General features: G+C 51.2%; 9 protein-coding genes across 9 annotated transcripts; 4 read left to right on the forward strand and 5 right to left on the reverse strand.

Moving 5' to 3' along the window:
* Positions 1-55: 55 nt before the first annotated feature.
* Positions 56-1,585, reverse strand: Z519_04667 (uncharacterized protein; the record flags this gene model as incomplete). The annotated part of the gene is made up of 3 exons (XM_016762412.1): positions 56-801; positions 856-1,085; positions 1,161-1,585. 3 exons carry the CDS (start codon positions 1,583-1,585, stop codon positions 56-58), a joined length of 1,401 nt encoding a protein of 466 aa, XP_016621359.1.
* A 771-nt stretch (positions 1,586-2,356) lies between these two features.
* Positions 2,357-3,097, forward strand: Z519_04668 (uncharacterized protein; the record flags this gene model as incomplete). Its single annotated transcript, XM_016762413.1, has 2 exons — positions 2,357-2,609; positions 2,664-3,097. 2 exons carry the CDS (start codon positions 2,357-2,359, stop codon positions 3,095-3,097), a joined length of 687 nt encoding a protein of 228 aa, XP_016621360.1.
* Positions 3,098-3,163: 66 nt separating this feature from the next.
* On the forward strand, positions 3,164-3,700 carry Z519_04669 (uncharacterized protein; the record flags this gene model as incomplete). Its single annotated transcript, XM_016762414.1, has 1 exon — positions 3,164-3,700. The coding sequence occupies one exon, from the start codon at positions 3,164-3,166 to the stop codon at positions 3,698-3,700; it is 537 nt and encodes a 178-aa protein (XP_016621361.1).
* Positions 3,701-3,916: 216 nt separating this feature from the next.
* Positions 3,917-4,899, reverse strand: Z519_04670 (uncharacterized protein; the record flags this gene model as incomplete). Its single annotated transcript, XM_016762415.1, has 2 exons — positions 3,917-4,537; positions 4,606-4,899. The coding sequence occupies 2 exons, from the start codon at positions 4,897-4,899 to the stop codon at positions 3,917-3,919; spliced, it is 915 nt and encodes a 304-aa protein (XP_016621362.1).
* Positions 4,900-6,462: 1,563 nt separating this feature from the next.
* Z519_04671 (GTP-binding protein rhoA) lies at positions 6,463-8,560 on the reverse strand (the record flags this gene model as incomplete). The annotated part of the gene is made up of 7 exons (XM_016762416.1): positions 6,463-6,521; positions 6,566-6,626; positions 6,688-6,822; positions 6,876-7,101; positions 7,147-7,668; positions 7,802-8,074; positions 8,124-8,560. 7 exons carry the CDS (start codon positions 8,558-8,560, stop codon positions 6,463-6,465), a joined length of 1,713 nt encoding a protein of 570 aa, XP_016621363.1.
* A 967-nt stretch (positions 8,561-9,527) lies between these two features.
* Z519_04672 (uncharacterized protein) lies at positions 9,528-10,656 on the forward strand (the record flags this gene model as incomplete). The annotated part of the gene is made up of 2 exons (XM_016762417.1): positions 9,528-9,840; positions 9,929-10,656. The coding sequence occupies 2 exons, from the start codon at positions 9,528-9,530 to the stop codon at positions 10,654-10,656; spliced, it is 1,041 nt and encodes a 346-aa protein (XP_016621364.1).
* A 2,355-nt stretch (positions 10,657-13,011) lies between these two features.
* Z519_04673 (uncharacterized protein) lies at positions 13,012-14,091 on the forward strand (the record flags this gene model as incomplete). The annotated part of the gene is made up of 3 exons (XM_016762418.1): positions 13,012-13,399; positions 13,451-13,560; positions 13,594-14,091. The coding sequence occupies 3 exons, from the start codon at positions 13,012-13,014 to the stop codon at positions 14,089-14,091; spliced, it is 996 nt and encodes a 331-aa protein (XP_016621365.1).
* A 4,945-nt stretch (positions 14,092-19,036) lies between these two features.
* Positions 19,037-19,402, reverse strand: Z519_04674 (uncharacterized protein; the record flags this gene model as incomplete). The annotated part of the gene is made up of 2 exons (XM_016762419.1): positions 19,037-19,146; positions 19,228-19,402. The coding sequence occupies 2 exons, from the start codon at positions 19,400-19,402 to the stop codon at positions 19,037-19,039; spliced, it is 285 nt and encodes a 94-aa protein (XP_016621366.1).
* Positions 19,403-20,432: 1,030 nt separating this feature from the next.
* On the reverse strand, positions 20,433-21,530 carry Z519_04675 (uncharacterized protein; the record flags this gene model as incomplete). The annotated part of the gene is made up of 5 exons (XM_016762420.1): positions 20,433-20,781; positions 20,846-20,915; positions 20,966-21,318; positions 21,387-21,438; positions 21,497-21,530. The coding sequence occupies 5 exons, from the start codon at positions 21,528-21,530 to the stop codon at positions 20,433-20,435; spliced, it is 858 nt and encodes a 285-aa protein (XP_016621367.1).
* Positions 21,531-21,788: the final 258 nt, after the last annotated feature.

Consider the following 21,788-nt stretch of genomic DNA (forward strand, 5'->3'; position numbering starts at 1 on the left):
TTAAACATGACCTGGAGGACGTGGTGTCAAACTACTTTCTCAGTATGAATTATTCTTATTCCACCCATTGTTCAACGACCTTCTTTTGTAGGTCCTCCGGAAAGTTATGGGCAAAGTCCGACAGCCTTTGGGGATCCCACCCCACCGGGCGAAGGTACTTCAGGGCTTCGATCGTTCCCGAGAATCTCCACGTCGCATGTTCAGGGTCGGCGAGGAACTTTTGAAACTGTTCGGTAATCTCGGGATAAAATGGGATCGCAGGATTGATCGGCTGGCCGTCCAGCCTAATGCGGCTAGTGCCGGGATGACACCGCGTGTTCCATGCCCCGATCATGTCTCGATGATTGAAGAGCTCGATATCGTCATCGCAGACAAGGACGCGTGTGTATCGCTGCGTTCCATGGATTGACTTTGCCGTCGCCACAATCTTTCGCACAAAGTCGTCCGCGGACAATTCGATTTTCTGGTACCAGTCTCGGGGAACGGAGATGGTAAGAAGCTGCTGTTCGGTTTCGGGAGGTGCCGACGCCGAGGTGACCGGCAGTCCATGGTCTCTTAGCGTCTCCAGCACCATGGCTGAGGCTGAGACTCCCGTGATCGTGTGGTCCTCATCCACCAGCTTCCCGGCCGACGTGACTGGTAGCAAGGGGTTGTTGCGATGAATAATGGCACTGATTTCATACACTGGTTTCTCTATAATTCGATTCGAAATGTAGCCGTGGAATTCTCCCATTGGCCCCTCTGGTGCACGCCGGGTCAGCGAGACGTGACCTTCGACGACAATCTCTGCCTGGGCAGGCACTTCAAGCGCAACTGTCTTGCATCAAACTAGTTTAAGCGGCTCGTTGAAAAGACATCGCAGGAAGCCAGCCTCATCTATGCCATCCGACAGCGGCATGGCACCAGCGGAAAAAGATGCTGGCTCCGCTCCCTGTACCAACGAGAAGGGCATTGGTTTCCCGATCTTGCGCCACATTTCAAAGATCTTCCTACTGTGCTGGTAGGGAGCAATAACTCCGGTCATGTGCTTCTTGTCGAGGATCATGTCGCGGGCTATCGACCAGTTCGTCTGTTTGCCGTCTGGACTACGCACCACCCAAAAGCCTCAGGTATTGAAGAAGCGGCCTCCATCGCAAAAGCGTATCAGTGGTATAGGGAACTTGAGGAGGTCAACCTGATCACCTAGCAAAATATTCTCATGGACTGGCCCATCTTCGACAATGACCGGAGGAATGGGTGGCAGCTTGGTTGTTTTGGCCAAAATTTGCACAATTTCCGTGCCGGGGGTAGTGGGATCCAATCCAAGAGTCATGGCAATTCGCGCCATGCGAGCCTTGGGAAGAGAGCTGTAGGAGAGGGGCGCTCCGACCACGCGATATCCCGCATGATCGCGGATACTGCTGAACACTGGGACAGGACCAAAGTTTTCATGGCTGCGTCGGATGATCGCGCCGATTTCGAGGTGCGTGTCGACCTCTCGCGTGATCTCAGCGACATCGCCTAAATCTGACAGAGTGGCCAAGAATTCTCGTAGACTGGAATATGGCTTCCGCTGAGGAAGCGCAGGAAGAGGAAAGGAACCCATTCTCCAAAGTCTGGTATCTACAACACCCCCAATGCAGCGGTGTGCGCCTGAGTAAATATGGGATGTGTTAAGATGTGGAGCCGGAAGTAAGCTCGTTTTGATTGGCGAACGCGGCGCGGAGCTTCGGTATTTCGGCCTGTTGTAGGGGGTGCCGATTGGCCAGCCGAGATGTGTCTATTTCCGGGGAGTCCATCGGGACCATATAAGTGAAATTTAGTATTGGCTCATGAGCTCACAACCGAGCGATAGCAGTCCTAGGAGCCCAGCGTTGGGCCAATCTGGGGAGGTTAATTGACTGATTGCGAAAATCTATCTAGAGTGACAGCGAGGCATTAAACAGGTGACAGAGACCACAGTGCCAAGATATACCCAGCACTGCTAGTTCTAGGCCTAATAAGGCTAGTATCATCATGCTAATAACATTCTGCAGTCCGGGTACGTCAGCTTCTCTCGCCGGGGAACCCCTTGAGTATTAGTTTTGATCAAAAGCACCATTCCCACAGAGATGGTGGGGGAGCATCAAGAGCATTACACATGATATATATTTCCGGCGTTATGCCTGAAGTACACAAGGTACGGCGTATTCTCTTTTAGTTAAGGGGCGTTTGGGAAAGGCAGGTCTGTTCTCACCTTCGGCTTGAAATGTAGGTCATCGTCATCTGCGCTGGTCCGACAGGGTTAGCAGCTCCGCTCCACCTCAAACGACAAAATGGGCTGTCATTGATGGTATGCGAGATTCGTCCGGAGCCCACCACACTAGGAGGTGCAGTCATGGTGCCTGGCAACGGATTGAGGCTCCTGGATCGCCTCGGTCTCTACGATCGGCTATCGCTCAAGGAAGCACAGTCCACCAAAGGTGTATTATACTCCTGCCAAGGCGGAGAGCTTGGGAAACTCATTTTGGGATCATGGAGCGCCGAGAAGACGGCCTACCTGTCCATGAGGGTCAAGAGGATGGACTTACAGGAGGTGCGGTGTAGCGGCTCAGACAGAGGAAATTCCAATTCACTGCGGCAAACGCCTCGTACGCATCCAAGAGCATGACAAAAAAAGTTATAGTGATGTTTTCTGACGGCAGTGTTGACACCGCCGACCTGCTCCTGGGGTGCGATGGGGTCCACTCCAGTGTACGCACGTTGTATGTCGATCCACAGCTCTCGCCAGATTATTCGGGCATCTCGACCATCTACTCGTTTGGTCCCTGTATCTGCGCGGCCCCCAGAGGACGGGGTGACTAGTTTGACGGGAACTCTGACTCCGCATGGAATGTTCGCGATCATACCCTGCACAGCGTCTGGAGACACGCTGTTCTGGTATTTCTCCTACGAAGTCCCCATGCCGGCCTCGGGAAACAACAGCAGCCGTGACGGTTGGGCAGAGCGTAGCCGAATGGAGGAGGAAGCTTTCAAGCCCACCTTGCTGCCGATCCTGAATGACGTCCATACCCAGTGGGGCGCTCTTCTGAAGGAGGCGGTCCGAAAGACCGACGTCGTTAAGTTCTACCCCATCTAAAGGCTTCCGGTGGGAGGAAAGTGGTCTAGGGGCCGATGTCTCCTGATGGGCGATGCCGCACACACCATGTCCCCCCATGTCGGTCAAGGAGTGAGCATGGCCCTGGAAGATGTCTTCCTGCTCTCACGGGTACTAGAACTGGAATCATTCGCCTCTTCCAGTTCCTTATCAGCGGCCTTTGACAAATTCGACGAGATTCAGAGACCGCGTGTCGAAAGGTTCGCCAAACTCGCCGCTAGCCGGCTGAGAAAGAAAACCGGTTCCAGGGAACAGTGGCTCAAAAAGCTCCTTTTCTGGGCCGGGCTGAAAGCTATCAAATGGACGTCTCTGGATAGAGGGAGATTCGGGGAGGGGGACTTGGTTTACGATGTTGACGAGATCCAGGAGAGCGTTCCCGTGTCTGGGTCGTTACATTTATTTAACAGTAGTGGCTTCATTTATGGGCCGTGCATTCTCACTCCCCTTCAAATTGCTTGCAGGAAGACGACCTGGTTAATTAAGATTGCAAAGTGTTTTCTGAATGCTCTACATCAATTCGAGTGCCTTCGGGCTGTTCTCTTACACAATTCTTCTAAAAGACTCTCGCCTGCCATAATACTTTGAAAGTATATGTGCGCTACGAGCTTGCGACGTCTGCCACCCAGGCGCCGCAGTACCGCGGGAGGACTTACTCCCTAGATGTACACATTCATGTCTTTCAGTGTTTTGGATTCAGTGTTTTGGAGTGGTGATGTATTGTACATTGACTAGTCTAAGTGCAAGCATATGGTTGAGATGCGAAGTTCCCGGGCGCTAAATCTACAGGTCGTGATCCATTGCTCAAATGTTCTTTACCAAGTCGCCTAGGAACTGTTCCCTCCAGTTGAAAAAGATGCTTGCATGTGTCTCATCCTCGACTCTGAGGACTGCTCGGTCACCCAAACGCTTGGCTATCGTTTCCCCATGGTTAAGCGGAACGTTGACATCCAACTTCCCATACCACAGCTGCACGGGCAGGTCGGAACGAATATCCTCGATGCGGAAACCAAAGTCTGTGCACAGCACCCTCCCATCCTGCAGCGCTCCATCATACCCTTGAGCGAAGGCTCCCCGAGACGAGCGCAAAAACCGCCGGGCATTGACTTCATTTGTCATGGATTCAAAGTCTTTCTGATCCGCCACCGTCTTTGGCTTTGAAAATTCTTTCATATGACGCTCAAGGCGTTCCTCGTCACTCAGGTCCAAGCGGCCACATGTTTGCGACTGCCAAAACCATCGATTGATAAAGGGGGGAGTGTATCGATACCCAAATGCGAACCCGATCCAGTTCACCCAGCGCGCCCCTTTCATACCAATTTCATATACAGGTCCAAGTCCGCAGACGATTGAAACACATTTAAGCTTGTCCCTAGGTAATGCGTAGGCGCAAGCCAGCGCATATGGCCCACCGCCTGAGACTCCCTGCGTCATGCTTGGCTTTAGTGCCACTATTCTCGAAGATGGCTCGGAACCGCTCTGAGAGAACGTACCAGGACACCATAGCTCTCCAACTTGAGATGGTTTGCAAGGTGTTCCACATCTTTTGGGCAGTTAAGAAGTGTTCGACCGGGCTGTGGCGAGCTCAAACCCATCCCAGGTCTCTCTGGAGTGATGATCCGGGCCCCTAATTTCAAGCCAAGATTGTGGAGATGGGCGCCCTCGAAGCGGGATCCTGGATGGCCATGTATGAAAAAGACAGCACGCCCTGTCAGCGAGCCGTACTGCGTGTATCCAAGCTTTCGCCCATCCGGAAGCAGAAGACTGTCCGAGGTGTCATTGTCCATATCTATACGAGATGTTGGAGATTCTTGTGTGCGAGGGCTCGAGCGCTGGCTAAGAAACAATCCAGGAAGATGTTCCATGAAGTCTTGACAAAAAAAAAGTAGGCAAGACAGATTGGAGATATTGGACATGATGTGGAGGCTAGGCTGTTGCAGGCAGCCTAGCGAGCCGAGTGATCCCTACGGCCAAGTGTCTGAAGCTCCGATAGAAGCCGCAAATGAGTCATGAGAATAGGCGAGTGCTGAGACCAATGCAAAGCGGACACCAGTTCTACACAACCACTTCTATCAAAATCCTTCCACGTGCTGATTCTTGTATTTCGTCGAGACCGACGCCAGATTACGTCATCAAAGTAGAGACGATGATCGTAGAGCGTCAACGGTGGCCAGGCTTCGGATTGCTGCAAGGCACCAGAGTGTGTGAGACACGCATAGTTGCACGTAAGGGAGCATTGGGTATGAGGCAGGGCCCCCTAGCCTTGTAAGCCCACTACCCCCCCCACGGGAGGCCTAGTAGCCCCTAGGCCCCCTTGCTGCCTTGTTTGTACTGCTGTGCCAACAGATCAAGGCCCGAAAGCTTGATTGGGCTCGCCAAAGGCTCAGCTCTAAGAAACAACCGTAAAGCCAGGCCGCTAACAAAACACCACTTCAAACCTTGAGCCTCTGCAGCTTTTGCTCCTGTGTCACTCAGATAAGCACGCACTCCGTCAAATCTGGGGGAAGAGACCTAAAAGAGGCAGGTACATGCAAGCAGTCAATATCAGGCTTCACGTCACTAATGCCTTGGTGGCTGCCATCGAGATGGAGTCGACAACGCTTGACTGCTGGAGCATCTGATGTGTCAACAACGCTTATGCATTGCCAACCGACGCATGGTTGATGTCAAATTGTGCAGAATCCCAATTATTCAAAGGAGCCTATGCCCTCTAGGTTTGGTTGTGGTGCCCGAGGTAGTCCGTACAATGCAAGATAAACATCCGCTTCGGCCTCAGAGGTGTTGAGCCTCGCCCTCGGCCAAATTCTTTTTGTCGCGGTCAGTTGCATTCTTGGCTCTGAGGCCTCGTCACATACCCAGGAAGTGCGAGCATGTTACACCACATAATGCATCAGGGTGATGAAGCATCTGGGGGATAGATTCCATCAAGCCGCGACCGAGACATGCAGTTGATCTCGAGAAGGAACCGACATTGTCCCGCCACCCTTGGCTGATCAAAGGAACAGAGGACATTGACGAGGCTGAACATTGCAGGTTTGTTTCAAGGAAAGAGTTCTTCCGAAAGTATTAGGCCTTTGAAAGGAGACTGCGTCCCCTTTCGAGCCTTTCCAGTTTCGAGGTCGATCGGGAGCCTGAAACAGTCCTAGAGGAACTCAATGGTTCCTAGCATCCATCCGCACTAAAGCCAAGCCAGACTATAAACATCACCATTATCAATTCAATATAGGTATGAAAAGTCGCATCCGTCTGTAAAACACAAAGAGCATCCCGTGCCATTAGTTGCAGCGCGGGGCATCATTACCGAATACCCGACCCAGCCATCTCCCCCCAATTTATTTTTAACCATCTCATTAGATTCCTGACGATGCCTGATCCCGCTTCTTCTTAGCATGGTCAATCTTATACCTCACTGTCTCACTCAGTATAGTGCTCAGCGCTTGAATGTGCCTTCACCTGTCTTTGCAGACGTCTCGACGTACGCGACTGCACCGATCTTCTTGCGCACACCTTCCGCCTGTGCCACCGAAGGGTCAGCTGGTGATCCTGCCGTGAGGGAGTGGTGGATGAATACTAACCCGTTCAAGAGTTACGGGCCTCTGCGACGTCTTACGGAGCTCTTCGATCGTCTTGGGATCGTATCGCAAGTCTTTCTTACAGCCGACGAGAAATATTGGTGCTGCAGAGCAGAAATGGAGGACCTCTGAGATCCACTAGGGACGTGTCAGCTGGTTCATCCGCAAAATTCATACCAATGGTCTGGCACCTTTGCTTGTACGTTATCCAGCGAGTCAGGGGAGTCTATAGCAAAAGTAATAACCACGGCGTCTGCGTCAGGATATGATAAAGGCCTCAATCTGTCATAGTCCTCCTGTCCAGCGGTATCCCAGAAATGAACCGTGAAGTCTTGCTTATTCAATTCGAAATCTGCCACATAGTTCTCGAAGACTGTGGCTACATAGACTTCAGGAAAAGTACCTTTGGTGACCATGCTGTGCTAGATTAGCAGATACTAGTGAGGTGGTAATAAGCCCTACATGAGTAAGCATGTCTTCCCCGAAGCACCGTCGCCAACGAGTACTATCTTGAGTTTCCGTGGCAGTTTTCTTTTGCGCCACCTCGATGATGTGGATTGCGGATCATCCATCATGGGACTTCGGACTGCGAGTGAGTTCATTGACTTGTTGAACCAGAACCCCCTTAATCGTTTCCGGTTCGACTTTTCAACGCGTCGGATATCAATTGTGGGGAGCTGAAACTTTGGGCTAGACACAGGCTCAACATCAGATATGGCTAGATCTGATTTTACATCATGATCATTTGGTTTTGTGGGCGGATTTTCGCTTCCCTTTGCTGGATGTCCCCCAACTGGTTTCCGTCGTGGAATTGGCGCTGGCGCCAGTGAGTGCGATCCGGAGGTTATATTCGTGTTCCCACTCGGTATGTTCGTGAGCTCGCCATTGCTTGTTACAGGTGGCAGATCTACGGGTCCATCGTTGGTGCCGGTGCTGAGCGTCAAAGCCGAGCTCGATTTGGATAGTGTATGCACCGGCAGAGTCCTGGCAGTTGCGTGAGTCGCAGGACGCTCAACAAGTACTTCCCGACTCGGCTCATCGAGCGTAAAGAATGTCTCCTGGCGCTTATCGGAATAGATCCAGTCGAGTGTATCCTTGCGAAGCTTCAGATCTGAACCAGTCTCCGAAATCCGACGTGAAATCATCCACGTCCTTCAAATTGGCCACGTCGGTGGTGTCCCCAGCGATGACAGTCGCTGCTGATGTAATTGTCCTTTTGAGATTCGTAATCTTGGTCATACCATCAGCCTCATTGGAATGCTCAAATAAGGTATGAAGGGCTGTCAACTTGATCTCGACATTAGTCGCCAGCCGTTGGAGGTCTTGATGCGTGGCCCTAGACGCAACTAGGAGCTCTTCGGTACTGCCCTTTATGCCATGCGAATTCCATCTAGTGTCATGTTAGAACAGCTACTGCGTTGAAGCGTACCAGTGCTCACAGAATTATGGTCTGTAACGAAAGCTGAAGCGTATCCTTATATACCTGTACTTCTTGCCGGCAGGTGACAATTTTATCGGCAACAGCCTTGATGCGTATCTGCTTGCGAGCGCTGTCTAAGATTTTAACATGCTTGTTAGCATCTTCAAGTACTTTCTGTAGCCCAGCGAGACTTTGTTGGCCGTCCTCGAGCGACTGGAAGAGGTTGGTCCAGTGAGCTCCTACATGGCCGGTCTCAGGCTTATCGCTGTTCATCTCCTCAAAAGTGGCTTCCATCGACTCAAGCACCGATCGTAAGGCTCTGAGATCAACCATCATTGCCGCGATCACAGTTTTCACTTCCGCAGCGCCAATAAGAAATTTGCGGAGTGAGACGCCGACGGATATGCAGCATTTTAGCAGTGTTGCGACGCCCACTGTAATGGAGAGCGGATCCATGGCACTCGTATCTCGCCGGCTGGCTCGCTAAAGATATTCAATCGCTCACGACTGCGGCCCGGAGGAACACCACTTTTGTGCATCGGCTTGGTTCTGATCGGATTCAAAACAGTGGTAATATTCGGGGAAGGCGATTTAGCACGTCGGGTGCCTTGGGCTATTGTCAAGTTGGTTGTTGCAGCTGCAACCTCAGCGTCGAGACTCGAGATAGAAGCTCGACAATTTGGTATAGGGGGTGCGAACGGGTTTCGCGAGCGTGCGATGGTTCTTCCACCGTGAGCGATTTGGGCGAGGCAGAATTCTGAGCGGCGGTTAGCAGCTGAGGTAGCAGAGAAAGGTTGTCAGTAGGTCAGGCTGTCGTTGACATTCACCATCCAGGGCGCTCAGGTCCGTGCAACCGTTATCAACTGTGTCAATGGCACATGAACGGATGGTGAACAACCGTAGCCTGAGGCTGCAGGAGCAGGCGGCATCTTGGACGTCTTGAACCATTTAGCCCCATGGCGATGCGCCGTGTTTTAGCAGCGTGGGTAGGAACAGGAATTGGCCAGAGCAGGCCGGTGCAAGGCATACTCACACATCACGTGCGAGCTCGCGACTAGCGGAGGTTAGCACTAGGCTGCAAGGCTGGCGGCTTCAGGCTGGCTACCCAGTAGAGCTGGCCTTGAGCTGGCACATCTGTCCTTGAGGCACTCTTGTAGAATCTTCAACCTTCTAGACTCCTTCTTGTCAGGAAAATGATAGAATTTCCCGACTGCTATGTTTTGTCGGTAGCGGCGGTCCTGTTGTTAACATGACACCCTCGTGCCGTCTGCGTCTAGTGCTTGCCACCACTCCCTCGGCTTTCGCATAAGCGGCGGCGGCGACACACTGTGTTCCTATGAATCGTGGTTCAAATATGGCATACCTTGCTTCGCGCAGCCTTTGTGAGTATTGTCAACGCATCAGTATAAACTCGATTATCTCAATGGGTCCAAGGGACCCCACGGCTGGTCCGTCACAAGGAGGTCTGTTCCATCAGCCAACTTTAGATGCGCTGCAGAGATCGTCACTGTCTTGCCAGCTGTGCGCATTTTTCTGCTCCGCACTCGAACGAAGCAATACTGGCGATGAAATCCCACAGGAGTACAGCGTGCGGAAGGGGAGTTGCATCCGCCTGATTGCCGGGACGACGGCTTTCTCCAATCTGTCGACACCCAAAGGGCTGTTCCAGATGCTGATCTGGTCCCGTTGGAGTAGCTTCGCCAAACCAGGATACTTGAATATCACGACTGAGCCTGGTGAGTTGCTGAACTGAGGCGGATACATCACAATTGCTTTCCTCCATTCAACCCATTCTAGATACCTCCTTACTGAGACTCTCCACAGGCGATCCTCTGGCTCTTGCCGGGGATGTGGTCGGAAGACAAGTCCCTGAAAGCTGCGAGCCTGTTGGATGTGCCCATCGAATCAAGAAGTGGCTTAGCGATTGTGAAACTGGACACCAAAATTGCCGGAATCCACTGGTGATGTCCGAGAAGACGCCCTTTCAAACGCGCGATTCGCAAGTTCTTGAAGACCCTTTGCATCACTTGCCGCTACCTCCAAGGCTTATCGACGTAGGCGGCATTTCTTCAGCGACTCTGCGGCTCAAGGAGACTGACGGCTTGTACGGGCGATATTGTGCGTTATCCTACAGCTGGGGCCGGTCCAAGTCTTTTCGAACGCACAGAGCCACCTATCAAGATAGAATTCGTGGCTTTCGACTTGAGGATCTTCCGACCACTATCAGAGATGCTGCCTGCTTGACCCAGAACTTGGGTTTCCAGTATCTGTGGGTGGACGCTCTCTGTATTGTACAAGATGATAGAGATGACTGGGCTAAGAACTCAGCTATTATGGATGAGATCTATGGTTTTGCGACTCTCACCATTGCTGCTTCCGTGTGTGAAGACAAGTGGCAACCCCTGTTTCGAAAAAGAACACAAGCTGAAAGTGTCCAGATTTCCTCACCTTGTTCTAATGACAGCTCCCGGTATGGAACCATGACACTGTCCCATTCGGATGGCCTATTTGACGACATCGTCAAGGCGTCTCGGCTCGCTTGTCGAGCATAGACTTTACAAGAGAGCGCGCTATCACTTAGGGTTGTATATTTCACTAAGCAACGCGTATTCTGGGAATGTCAGCAGTCCGTCCTGGCCGAGGACGGTTCAATTGTCGACAAGTCCCTCAGAAGTCGAATATTCCTCCCACCACTAGACCGGAAACCAACTCTGCAGCTAAAGTTGGTTCGCTGGCAAAGCGTCGTTGATGATTACGCCCCGCGCAGACTGTTGGCCGTAAGCGACAAGCTGCCGGCTTTAGCTGGTTTGGCGCGGCAATTCCAGCAGATCACCGGTGCAACGTATGTCGCCGGGTTGTGGCGCGAGGGACTACGCTCGACCTACTTTGGACAGTAAACGCCAGATTGTTCACCGAGACAGGTCATAAAGTGAAATCGTGGCGGGCACCATCCTGGTCATGGGCCTCTATAGACGGCGCCGTTCGTTCTGACGGGTATCAAAGTTTGGTGTTAACCTCATCATCAGGACCACCGGTAAAGCAATTGAAAATCCTGGATATCGATATCTCGCCTAGAGAAGGGGCGAATCCTTTCGGCGAAATCACAAGGGCTACTCTCCACGTGCGTGGGAAAGTGCAGTGTCTCAGCCGCGCCCTCGAAAGATGACGACCGTATAGTAAAAGGGGCGGCTGACAAAAATTTCACAAAGCTATCGGACAGAACCTCCAAGTGGCGAAATCACCTTCGATGATGAGGCCTTAGAGGGAGCTGGGGTCCCGGTGGACTTTCTCTGCTTGCTTGTGGATAGACGGAAGTTTGATTCGGGGGACTATGGGTCTGCCTTTGTCGCCATAGAAGAGGTGGAGAATGGTCACTATAAAAGACTCGGTGCAGGCTACATCGATGGAGATTCCGTCTTTGCTTCCGAGTGTTTGCAGACACTTACTTTAATATGAGCACTTGGAAACCTGGCCCCCTTCCCCTGAGCCCTGTTGTTCAACTCCAACTGAGGCAGTCTCCCTCCTCCATGAGAAGCCTCACGAAGGAGGGTCTGTAACAAAAGTCCCCCACTCGAAATCTTCCACCACTCCCACCTCTTGCACATATGCACAATACGCAGCAAGCAGCTCTTTCATCTTCAACGGGTATGTCGCTCTTAGATCATTTGTTTCCCAGACTTAGGTGTTCGGGATTATGACAATGGAGATTTCACCACGTACCCTCAGAGACAAGGATGGCATCTCCACGCTTTACTTGATTATGATATTACAGCAGCATATGATTTGTGGGATGAAGCAAGCCAGAACTTTGGACCAGCCCTCCTCGGGACATTCAACGGTTTAAATCTCGATGCTCTGGAGAGCCGTGACTTTTGGTCGGTACATGATGACTAGGATAACATTGCGCCGTTACTACCATTTGACGCCGAGCGAGAGCAGGCTGTCAAAGCCGTTGCAAGCAATATGCCGCGGTCAGTGGTTGGTGGCTTCATCCAAACTTGAATTATGCTGGGTACCTTGAGTGTGGCTTTAAGACGACCAGTCTCTAGGGGTGAGGTTATTGAAGTCAAAGAGATTATGGAAGAGAATGATGAGAAGACGGAACGCTCTTGTATCAGCTTGAAGCGGCGTTCGCGGAGTGCGTTGTCAACTTTCGAGATCATCTAGAAGCGGACTCGGATTAAGAGCCGACGTGCTTCGGTCACTCCGAATCGGGACCCCCTTTCTCGATGACATGGCTAAAATTCCAGCTGCGCTGCGGTATTACCTTCTCCCACGATCAGTTGAATTGAGCTTGCTTGTCCTCCTCTCTACCATGGACCTTCACCAATCGTTTCATAGTCGGCGAAAACTTCGAGCCAACATGTATTCTTGCGAATCATTGAAGCAAGAAATGAAGAACAAGCGACAGTGGTGCCCACACGTACTTTACAGGCTTCGAGTCCTAGGAGGGGCACAGAGCCTCTACTACACAACTCTATTGCCCAGCTTCGCAGTCGGCGGAGCACATGCAAATTGTGACGATGGTATCTGTGTTGCGTTCAACATCGACCATGGTACATACCGGACGATACACTTAGAGGATTGCAGGGACCAAAATCATCATTATATCTGCCAAGATGTGTATGTATCAGAGAGCGAACTGGGCCTAGTGCTTGAGGCTGGAGGATACCCTCTTGTTTGCCTCGAGCAAGGACGCCTGAAGCTTGTTCGATATGAGCCGGGAATACAGTACGTGGCGATTTCTCATGTTTGCTCAGATGGCAGAGAAAATCCAAACCGCTTTGCCATTGTGCCAACTGAGGACAATTCAACGATAGGTCTCAGACTCGGCACATAAGGGCGCGTTCTTCTGGATTGACGCTTTATACGTACCCATAAAGGAACCACACATAAATACAGCAATTATGCGCATGGCTCAGACATACGAAACGGCAAGTCACGTTATTATCCTCTCGGAAGAGCTTCTGATGGGCAATCTGCCAGCATCGCCTTTGCAGGCCCTGTATATGATTTTCTACAGCAAGTGGATGACGAGACTCTGGACATTACAAGAAGCAATACTAGCCAGAAGGCTACTCTTCCGGTTTCGAGATCAGCCAATCACTTTCTCAACGCTAAGTGATGCGATAATCGAGTCTCCGGAAGCGCCACTGGTTAACGAGCATTCACTGTCACCTATGGCGGGACTAAACATGCTCACACAGATGCGCCTTTTTGAGGGTGAAGAATCAAACAGTCAAGGTACAAGAAGAACGCTTTCACTCGACGATCTGCTATGGGCCTTGCAGCCACGTACGTCGTCATGAGCAACAGACGCTACAATATGTGCCTCCATCTTGATAGGCAGTCACTTGCATCCGATTCTTGCCGCCCCCGATAACATGAAAATGCAGGCTTTCTGGGCGTCCCCGGGTGAAATTCCCGTGGGTGTACTCTGGGCCAGAGGAGCACGAGTAGATCGGGAAGGATAACGATGGACGCCACAGAATCTCCTCAACCCTTTGACAAGACAGTCTCTGCTGGGAGCACACGCCGATGAAACCACGCCAGCAACAATGACACCAGGAGGACTAGTCATTTCGGGTGTTGCAGTATTCCTAATGGAGAAACTGCCTTTGGGTGACGGAAGTCTACCAGCGTTGGTGTTTGACTTTTATTCCGTGGTCACAGACTTTAACATATTCATACGAATCCATGTGGAGGAAGGAATATCGCCACGGGCCGAAATTTGGGCAAGAGATCAATTTCTGCTGCTTGTGGAGGAGTTTGAGTACACCAAGGCTATGAGATGCGCTTGTGTGGCCCTCCCGTTGCAATCCCTGGAGACTGTACGAGACAAGGAGCAGCTTGTTAAAACACGGTACCTCCTGAATGCAGGAATCGAGGTTATGGAAGAGGGAAGCCTATCAAGCGAGGACAGGTTGCGTCCAGCTGTAAAGATTGCGCAGGTCTTCGAATCGTCGCAAAGCTGGATCATGACGTGAAGTCGCTATTTGTACAGCATGGACAGTATCATGGCTACAAACATTGAACATGCCCTCTTCCGTCTGTTTGTCGTCGTCTGTCCTTCAACTTGGGCCGACCCCTTCTTTGGACAGTGCTGCTAGGGTCGCTGCGCAGGAGTGTAGGCGCAGCAGACGTGGACACCCCACATGTCCCCAAAGAGGGAGACCATGCTAAATTAAGACACGGCAAACACATCCTGCAAGGTGGTTTCCAGCAGCAACCATTCCTACATATGAATCTCGTGGGCTTGAAAGAGGACGCGTGGTTTAGTTGAACCCAGTATTGACTCCATTCTCGAGGGTCAGGTGTTGACAGGGTCGCAAGAGCGTCACTCTGGGAAACCACCTGAGATGCTAGGCGTTTCACCAACTGCGGAAACTACCTCAACCTCGTTGTTCTCGCGGACCTGTGACAGGATGGCGACGGAATAGGAGGTTTAGGAATGCTCTTCAGGGTACAGGCAAATGTATATATAAACAGGCAGAGTCTCTCTGAATAGCCAGGGGGACAGAACACAATCAGGCAGATAGATCCACAACTGTTCTGTGTACAACATCAGGTCCCAAACAGTGTTCGTTGGGTAACGTTGAGACGTTTTCTGGAATGCTGTTCGAATTTGTTGGGTTCACAGTGGGACCCCGCGGGGGCATCACTAATGCAATGCACACTGTACAGCGATCGTGCTTCCAGACTAGCCCCGGTGAATGCGGTATCGCGGCGGGCACCTGCAACTAGTGGAATCAAACTTGAAATACTCAGACTCGGTGGCCGCACGAGCAGGGCCAGAAATGTCGTTGGAAATGAGGCGGAGGAGAATTTTTGGGGGCTGATACATGGGGAAGGGGTTTTGTTTAGGAAAAAGGGCTTGACGAGCTGAGACTGGGCCAGTCACTAGAACGCATGTCATTCATTTATCCAACAAAACGTAACATCCATTCTACATCACATGCGAGTAATACGGCGTCCTCCCAACCTCGGATCCTAGTTTGTGTAGACATCAAGAGCAAGGCTGAGCCGAAATGAAGCCGTCAGGGATCAATGTTTTGAAGCTGCCAAGGATGCCAGAGAGGCTGCAGCCAAGGAGTTGCTCTTGAAGCCCGGTTTCCGTGTCTTGTTTGTGTGTGACATGAGCCTAGGTGGCATGCTCGCACTTCTTGCTTGGGTCTTTCTCGCAGTTCTATCTTCAAAGGCATTGTTCATTGTGTACTTGTTTTTTGGTGTTGCTTTGAGAGAATTTCAAAGAGCCCTATCTCTGACAGTTGGTCACTGAACAGCTTCTTCCAAGCCTACGGAGGTCCGAATCATAATTCAGGATTGCTCCAGCCCGAAAAGACACTGGGACACAAAGCTCTGTACTGAGACCTAGTACAGGATCTGACAGTGTTGACAGCCACAACAAGACAACGATTGAGGAGCTAGATTGAATGGAAGCGGGCTGACCTTGAGTCGGGAAGAAGCCTCACAGGTGAACCCACCCTGCGTCCTCCACACGGGTCACAAAATCATGCCTTCGATCCCCAAGTGCTGACAGACGCGAATCGCACAACTCATGCAAGCGGTCCTGTCGATGAGTATAGAGAGGCTCCTGTCATCGGAACTATGGGTTGAGGCCGGCGGAAGGATCTTTAGTGCTTCAGACCTACTGTCACAATAACTCTTGGTTGAAGCCAGTGCAAGCATCTTTAGTGCTTGAACGCCGTATAATGGATACACCATCAGGGTCTTCGGGCTGTGAAGGCCGCTGTCTGGCGCGATGAGCACAACGTCTTGCTCACGTTCCAGACCCGTGTCTGTTGAATGACTGCAATTCCCCAGCAATACTGAACACATCACTCTGCGTTCAAAACGGCCGCCGGATGCTCCTATTAAACGTCCATCCCATGGAGATTTCTAGGTGGTTGTCTTCTGACTGTCAGCTGCCACCGAATTTTGTCTTTCGGGAAAAGGCATTGGCGCGGGCGGATAAAGAACACTCGCGATTCAGCAGAGGTAACAGAGACCCCTTTTCATCTTCTGGCAGTATCCAGGAGAATTTTCGATTTTTTCTCCGTTTCCAACATCAAGGTGCCTACAAAAAGCGACATGCATGCGAAGCCGCTAATAGGTATCTCGCTGGCAAGCAATAACTATGGTACGATGACTTGTCCTCAGAAAGAGGACGCGACCCATTCGCTTTTACTGACATACTGGGATGCTTGATGGCTAATTAATTTGAGAGCCCAATCGCTGAGCGGCTCTAGTAACTAGGGCCGGCGAAGAAACACGCAGTGTTGAAGAAAGGATTTGACAACTAACCGCCATTCATTCTCATAGGAGGCTGGCGCCAGGTTTCCGTAAGGGTTATATAGTACAAGCCAGTCGATCTTCTTCGGGTCGGTCATACCTCCCGCAACCAACAGCGACAAGATAAGTATATCCGCCACTATTTGACCTAGCCGGCCCAGGAATGCTTCTTCGGGATTTTCTGGGAATTTATTCCTGCGCTCTTCGACCCATAAGCTAGCGGCTGGTAGGTCTGTAAGTTTGAGGTCACCTGACAGACGTTGGATTAGGGGACAATAGTCGGTCGGTCCAAGGAAGACGTCCACCAATGTACCCACAACATCATCATCTGGGAAGGGATCCGAAGGATATACTGTCCTCAGTAGCCCGGGTTCGACCTCTTAATCGGTGAAACGATAAATTTTGGTTGGATCAGTGAAAGCCGACTTGACAAGGTGAAGAGCGTATGGTATTGCTTGAACACATGCCCTTCTTCCCAAGCCACCGTGGAACTCGAGGTCATTTAGCAGAAATCGTGCATAGATTTCGACTGTCACCATGCCAGTCGCCCATGCAGGACCATCTGCATCTTTGACAACAGTACCGAAAACCTCTTGACTGCTGTTATAGTCGTAAAGAGTTTCTATACTGATGATATCATGATAATCCAAGTCCCCCGAGATGCAAATGGTGACCTATGGATTTGGCCGGTCAAGAGTCACTGCCCCATGTTCGTCACATATCATGGGAGGAACTTCGACACACCAGTGTGCAAAGGCCGAGACCCAGCAGCGAATGGTCCTACTGTGATTTTCAGACTTCGGACATCCGCAGGTCCAACACGGGACAACTCTCTAAAATTGTCGACGATCTTCCGAATTGCTTCTGCACTTGGAACAGTGGCGTTGTCATGGAGTCGAGTGTGCAGTTGAGGTAGTAAGCTTGATAACCTAGAACAACATCCAAGAATCGAGATTGATTGAGTCTTGGCTCAAGAACGTCGAGAAAGTCCTTCAATTGCAAAATAATCGGACTTAATACCTTGTCTTTAGCGGTATCGCGAATCATTCTTGCCAGTGCCGTGGCAGCATCAAATTTACTGCATGATGAAACGAGTGCGGCTGCGAGGGATAGAAAACGTATGCCTTCAACACTGCACGACAGCAAATCGGCCGAGTCGCCTTTTGCCCAACCTATTTTGGCAGCCCAGAATTTCTGGATTGGGCTTTTAGCTTGCTTTCGCAGCATGTCCTCAATCTTCGACTGCGTGAGGCTGGAAATGGCGAGCGGGGGAAAATTTCTCACCAACGGTCAAGGTGAATGGCTGAATGGTGTCCCCCGAGGCAATAAGAACAGCATCTCGGCTGATCTTGAGAGCGCTGTCCACTGTTTGGGCAAGAGCCCAAGACACTCCTATAGGGGACATGTAGAGGCTGATGACTGTTGGACTCCGTGGAGCGAGGAATGATCCTGTGCGGGCCAAAGGCTTCAGGAGCTGGGCAAAAAAAAGGCTTCCTTGAGACGCGGCGTCACTCAATTCAAGCCATATTCCTTGGATTCTGATCAACAGGTCGATGGTACTAAAACACACGATGGGATGAAGAGTTCAAGACCAAGAAAAAGCAAAGAGCGATGGAAAAGCAAGATTGGAGAGGGATAGAGCGTAAATATAGTATGCGGCTTGCTGACAGTCGCCCCGTGGCTCTGTCGACCTGGGGCTCCTAGGAATATCTTGATTGATTGATGAATAAATATACCCACTACAAGGTATCTGGAGTGATAGCGAGGGTTTAAATAGGGGACCTCCTCTGAAGGAGCACAGTCCAGGGCTAGGAAGCCTTGCAAGGCCATTCACGCTACTAACGATCTAGCACGGATTAGAGAGACCTGGGCAAGGAAAAGTGGAGAGAAGATGACCCTGCCGACACGATGCCCAAATACGGACAGGGATCCAGGGTGCACGAAGGAACATCCCGGGCGCTTGGAATGGGTCATTAATTGGGCGGGGGAGAAATGAGCAGCCGCAATCCGTGACGCATGAGTCGCATCTGTGGGCAGCCAGCTACAGTACATACCCTGCAGCCCGTCAGAGATAAGGCTGTGGTTCGCACATGCTAGCCAACCTCCGCTGCCGGTCGCGTGATTGTATGAGAAGATGTCCAATTTTGGTCGATCTGTAACTGGAAAAGAATTACTCCGTGACAAGCCTACCTCGGCAAAGTCAAAGGCTCAAAAATGGCTGATTTAGAGGGCTGAGACTGGGCCTTGTGGCAGCGTCGGGGGTGGGGGTTGAGTAGGATCAAAAGAAAGACCGTCTGATTCCAGTGGAAGTGTAAGGAAATGGGATCGATCCCGCGGAGGTGCCTGTTTTTTGTGTACAGCCGGGAGCTGGGGGATGTCGGATGCGGAACGAAGACTCTGTTACTGCTTGGTATTCCACTATCTGAGAGCCATGGCTCTCGCCTGTCTATGAGACACAGGTGACAAGCCACTAGGGCTGGGCTGGCCTAGCCAGGAGGAAGGTGGCGACACCTACCATAGGGGTAAGGCGCTCACTAGAGGGAAACATGGCGGGGTAGAGACAAGGGCTTCATGAAAAGAGACCTCACAAGCTCTCCTCCCCCGCTCTCTGGCTGGTCTAATAAATAACACAGCACAGAGTCAATTCTGAAACCTTTTCTCGAGATTGTTGACTTCAGTGTCAATGACTCCATCAATGGCGCCGTCTAGAGCGGCTGGCACGCCTTCGTTGTTCAGGAACTTGTTGACCTCTGCACCTACAGTCAGCTTTGCTGCGATCACAATGCGCCGCAACTAGTGGGGTGGAAAAACAAAAACAGACAAAGTTGTACCTTGATTGATGTAGGCGTCGCCGGCGTTCTGCTCGAAGTTCTTCATCATGCTTCCTCCTTGCTGGTCCTGTTGGCCTTGTTGGCCTTGCTGGTTGCTCTGCTGGCCTTGATCATTTCCTTGGCCGTTTGCTTGGTTCTCGAGGAACTGTTCACCTTCTCTGAGAAGGTTGTCCATATTTGGATGGTCCTTGCAGGGTTCAATTGAATTGAAGTGATGCGTGTAATTATTGTGATCGTTGCCGCCTGGTCAAAGAATGCTTGGTACGGCCGGAGGAGGATGGAGGGCCTTTTTATAGGCTGATGGGCCTTTCAGCTTCTACTGTTATCTCTGTGTGCTTCAATGGCATCTGGTTTCCCCAGGTGATGACGTGGCTCCTCAGGAACCACGATCTCTAAGAGGTCTCGCGTCACTCCAGATCGCATCACACAAGCATCCCAAGCTTCGCTTGTTCAAGGCTTAGCACAGCACTCTGAAAGCATGATTCGTGGGAAGAGTGGGCGTCACTTTTCTTTTTCACAGATAAGCGCCGGATACCCATGTCTTGGCACTTGGTTTGAGCATGTCTACGCGAGCCACACAGACGTGGGCGCCGTTTTCTCCTACGGCGCACCCCGCGAGCCAGAGTAAGATCCCTGTCCAGCTGAACACCCGCAAAGGAATAACTTTCCACCACCGCAAGACTATGAAACTTTACTTTGTTGCCGAATCGATTTAGAGTCACTTGCCTAACTCATGGAAGTGATGAACACGGAGGGAGACTGTGCGGTGCCGCGCCGTTTTTTTCACTCGAACTATACTTGAAAGCTAGAGCCTCGAAATGACTCGAAAACGAGATACAAATAAAAGGAAACAAGACCTAGAGGCGATGCTGTTCTGAGGATGAGCTACTGGAAAATACAGAGCCCCTGATCGTTTGGGCGTAAGCCAGCGCAAGGCTAGATCAGAAAGGGGCGAGGGGGTAATCAATCGCAACAGCCACCAGAACTGATTCCGAAAACGATCCAGTCTCACCACCACTTGTAAGAGTCCACATTCCGACAGTTGTCACTGAAGTTTTGATGAAGCCAAGAGAAAAAGAACGGACCATGGAGATGGACACTGCAGGTTGTGGTTTCTTTCTCCATTGCTCAGGTCTAGAGAAACACGGACGAAATACCAAAAGATTTCGATTCTGGAGGAGCGTATGGAACACCGAAGCTTCATCTTATGTTCTGTCGTCCATGATCGGCTCATGGAGATAGTGCGACCTCTCATAAGTCATGTCGGCACTAATCTTCGATTCCTCATTGATGAACGGAACAAACTGCACGACCCGGACTCCAAGCTTGGGAGCGACTTCGAGGCATTCTCCAGACATGGGGTTCTCACCCAGTAAGGACTCAAAAGCCTCTAAAAGTTTCTCCATCGGCACCAGAACACCTAGTTTTTCTGCCTTGTCATACACGGCTGCAGTCGAGATCCCCGTCCTGATCTTGTTCGGGCATACGGCGTTGAGGGTGATTTTCTCCTCGGCGAGAATCTTACCATAGGAGCGGACGAGCCCCACAACGGCACTGAAAGTTTGTAAGCTTTCACGACAACGACGGAGGTTGATGCGATTGTAATGGGGGGCCATACTGCTTTGCCGCGGTATATATGGGTATGGGTTGGTGAATATAGAACCCACAGACGGAGGCGACTGGCATGACTAGATGTTTTGGTTACACAATGGGAGATTGTGTGGACGACAGGGCTTACTTTTCCCTCGAAAGCCATATTTATTGGGTTGCTGACGACGAAAGTGCTGAACTGCCAGGGAGACTGTGTAGATTACACCGATGCAGTCCACTTCAAGCACGGTCAGGTCGGGCTTCTCATATCCTGCTGAATTGGGCCTATTGGGGAATGAACGGCGCTCTCCAATGCCGGCAACGGGAAAGACATAGTCGATACGCTTGAACTCGGCCTCAGCGGTTTCCCATGCGCCTCGCTGGGAATCCCAGTCTGCAACATCGACCTGTACAGTCCACACAGCCTTGCCGCCCGTGTTCAGCTCCTCAGCCACGGCCTGGGCGCCCTTTAGGTCTCTGTCTGCCACATAGACTCTGATTCTGTCATTAATGTTAGAAACTTTATATAGTTCTTGGGGAGGGCCAAGTTGGATCAAAAGGATCCCCACCCTTTTTCAACAAGCATCTTGGTGACTGCACGTCCGATGCCGCTGGCGCCGCCTAGCCCAAATCAGCATTAGCCCATGCTCGGCCACAGGAGATATGCGGGATTCCGTACCGGTGAGGAAAGCAGTTTGTCCTTTGTACGACATGTTGTGAAACCTTAAAACTCTTCTCGGGCATACAGTCCAGTGAGGTTCAAAGAGTTTATTGTTGCTCCGTTTCAATCATTATGAAGCTCTTGGCCTACCCAGAGGGTCCGGAGGGCAGCCTACGCTTCTCATAATATGTGAAACGACGGGGCTTGGCTCAGTGGTTGAGAATAGCCGAATCAGTGCGGGGAGTAGACGTGGAAGAGGGGATCACTTCGTGCTTCAGCCGAACAGCGCACCGTCCTTCGCCTCAATTTT

Source organism: Cladophialophora bantiana, assembly GCF_000835475.1.
Source record: "Cladophialophora bantiana CBS 173.52 unplaced genomic scaffold supercont1.6, whole genome shotgun sequence".
Lineage (NCBI taxonomy): Eukaryota > Fungi > Ascomycota > Eurotiomycetes > Chaetothyriales > Herpotrichiellaceae > Cladophialophora > Cladophialophora bantiana.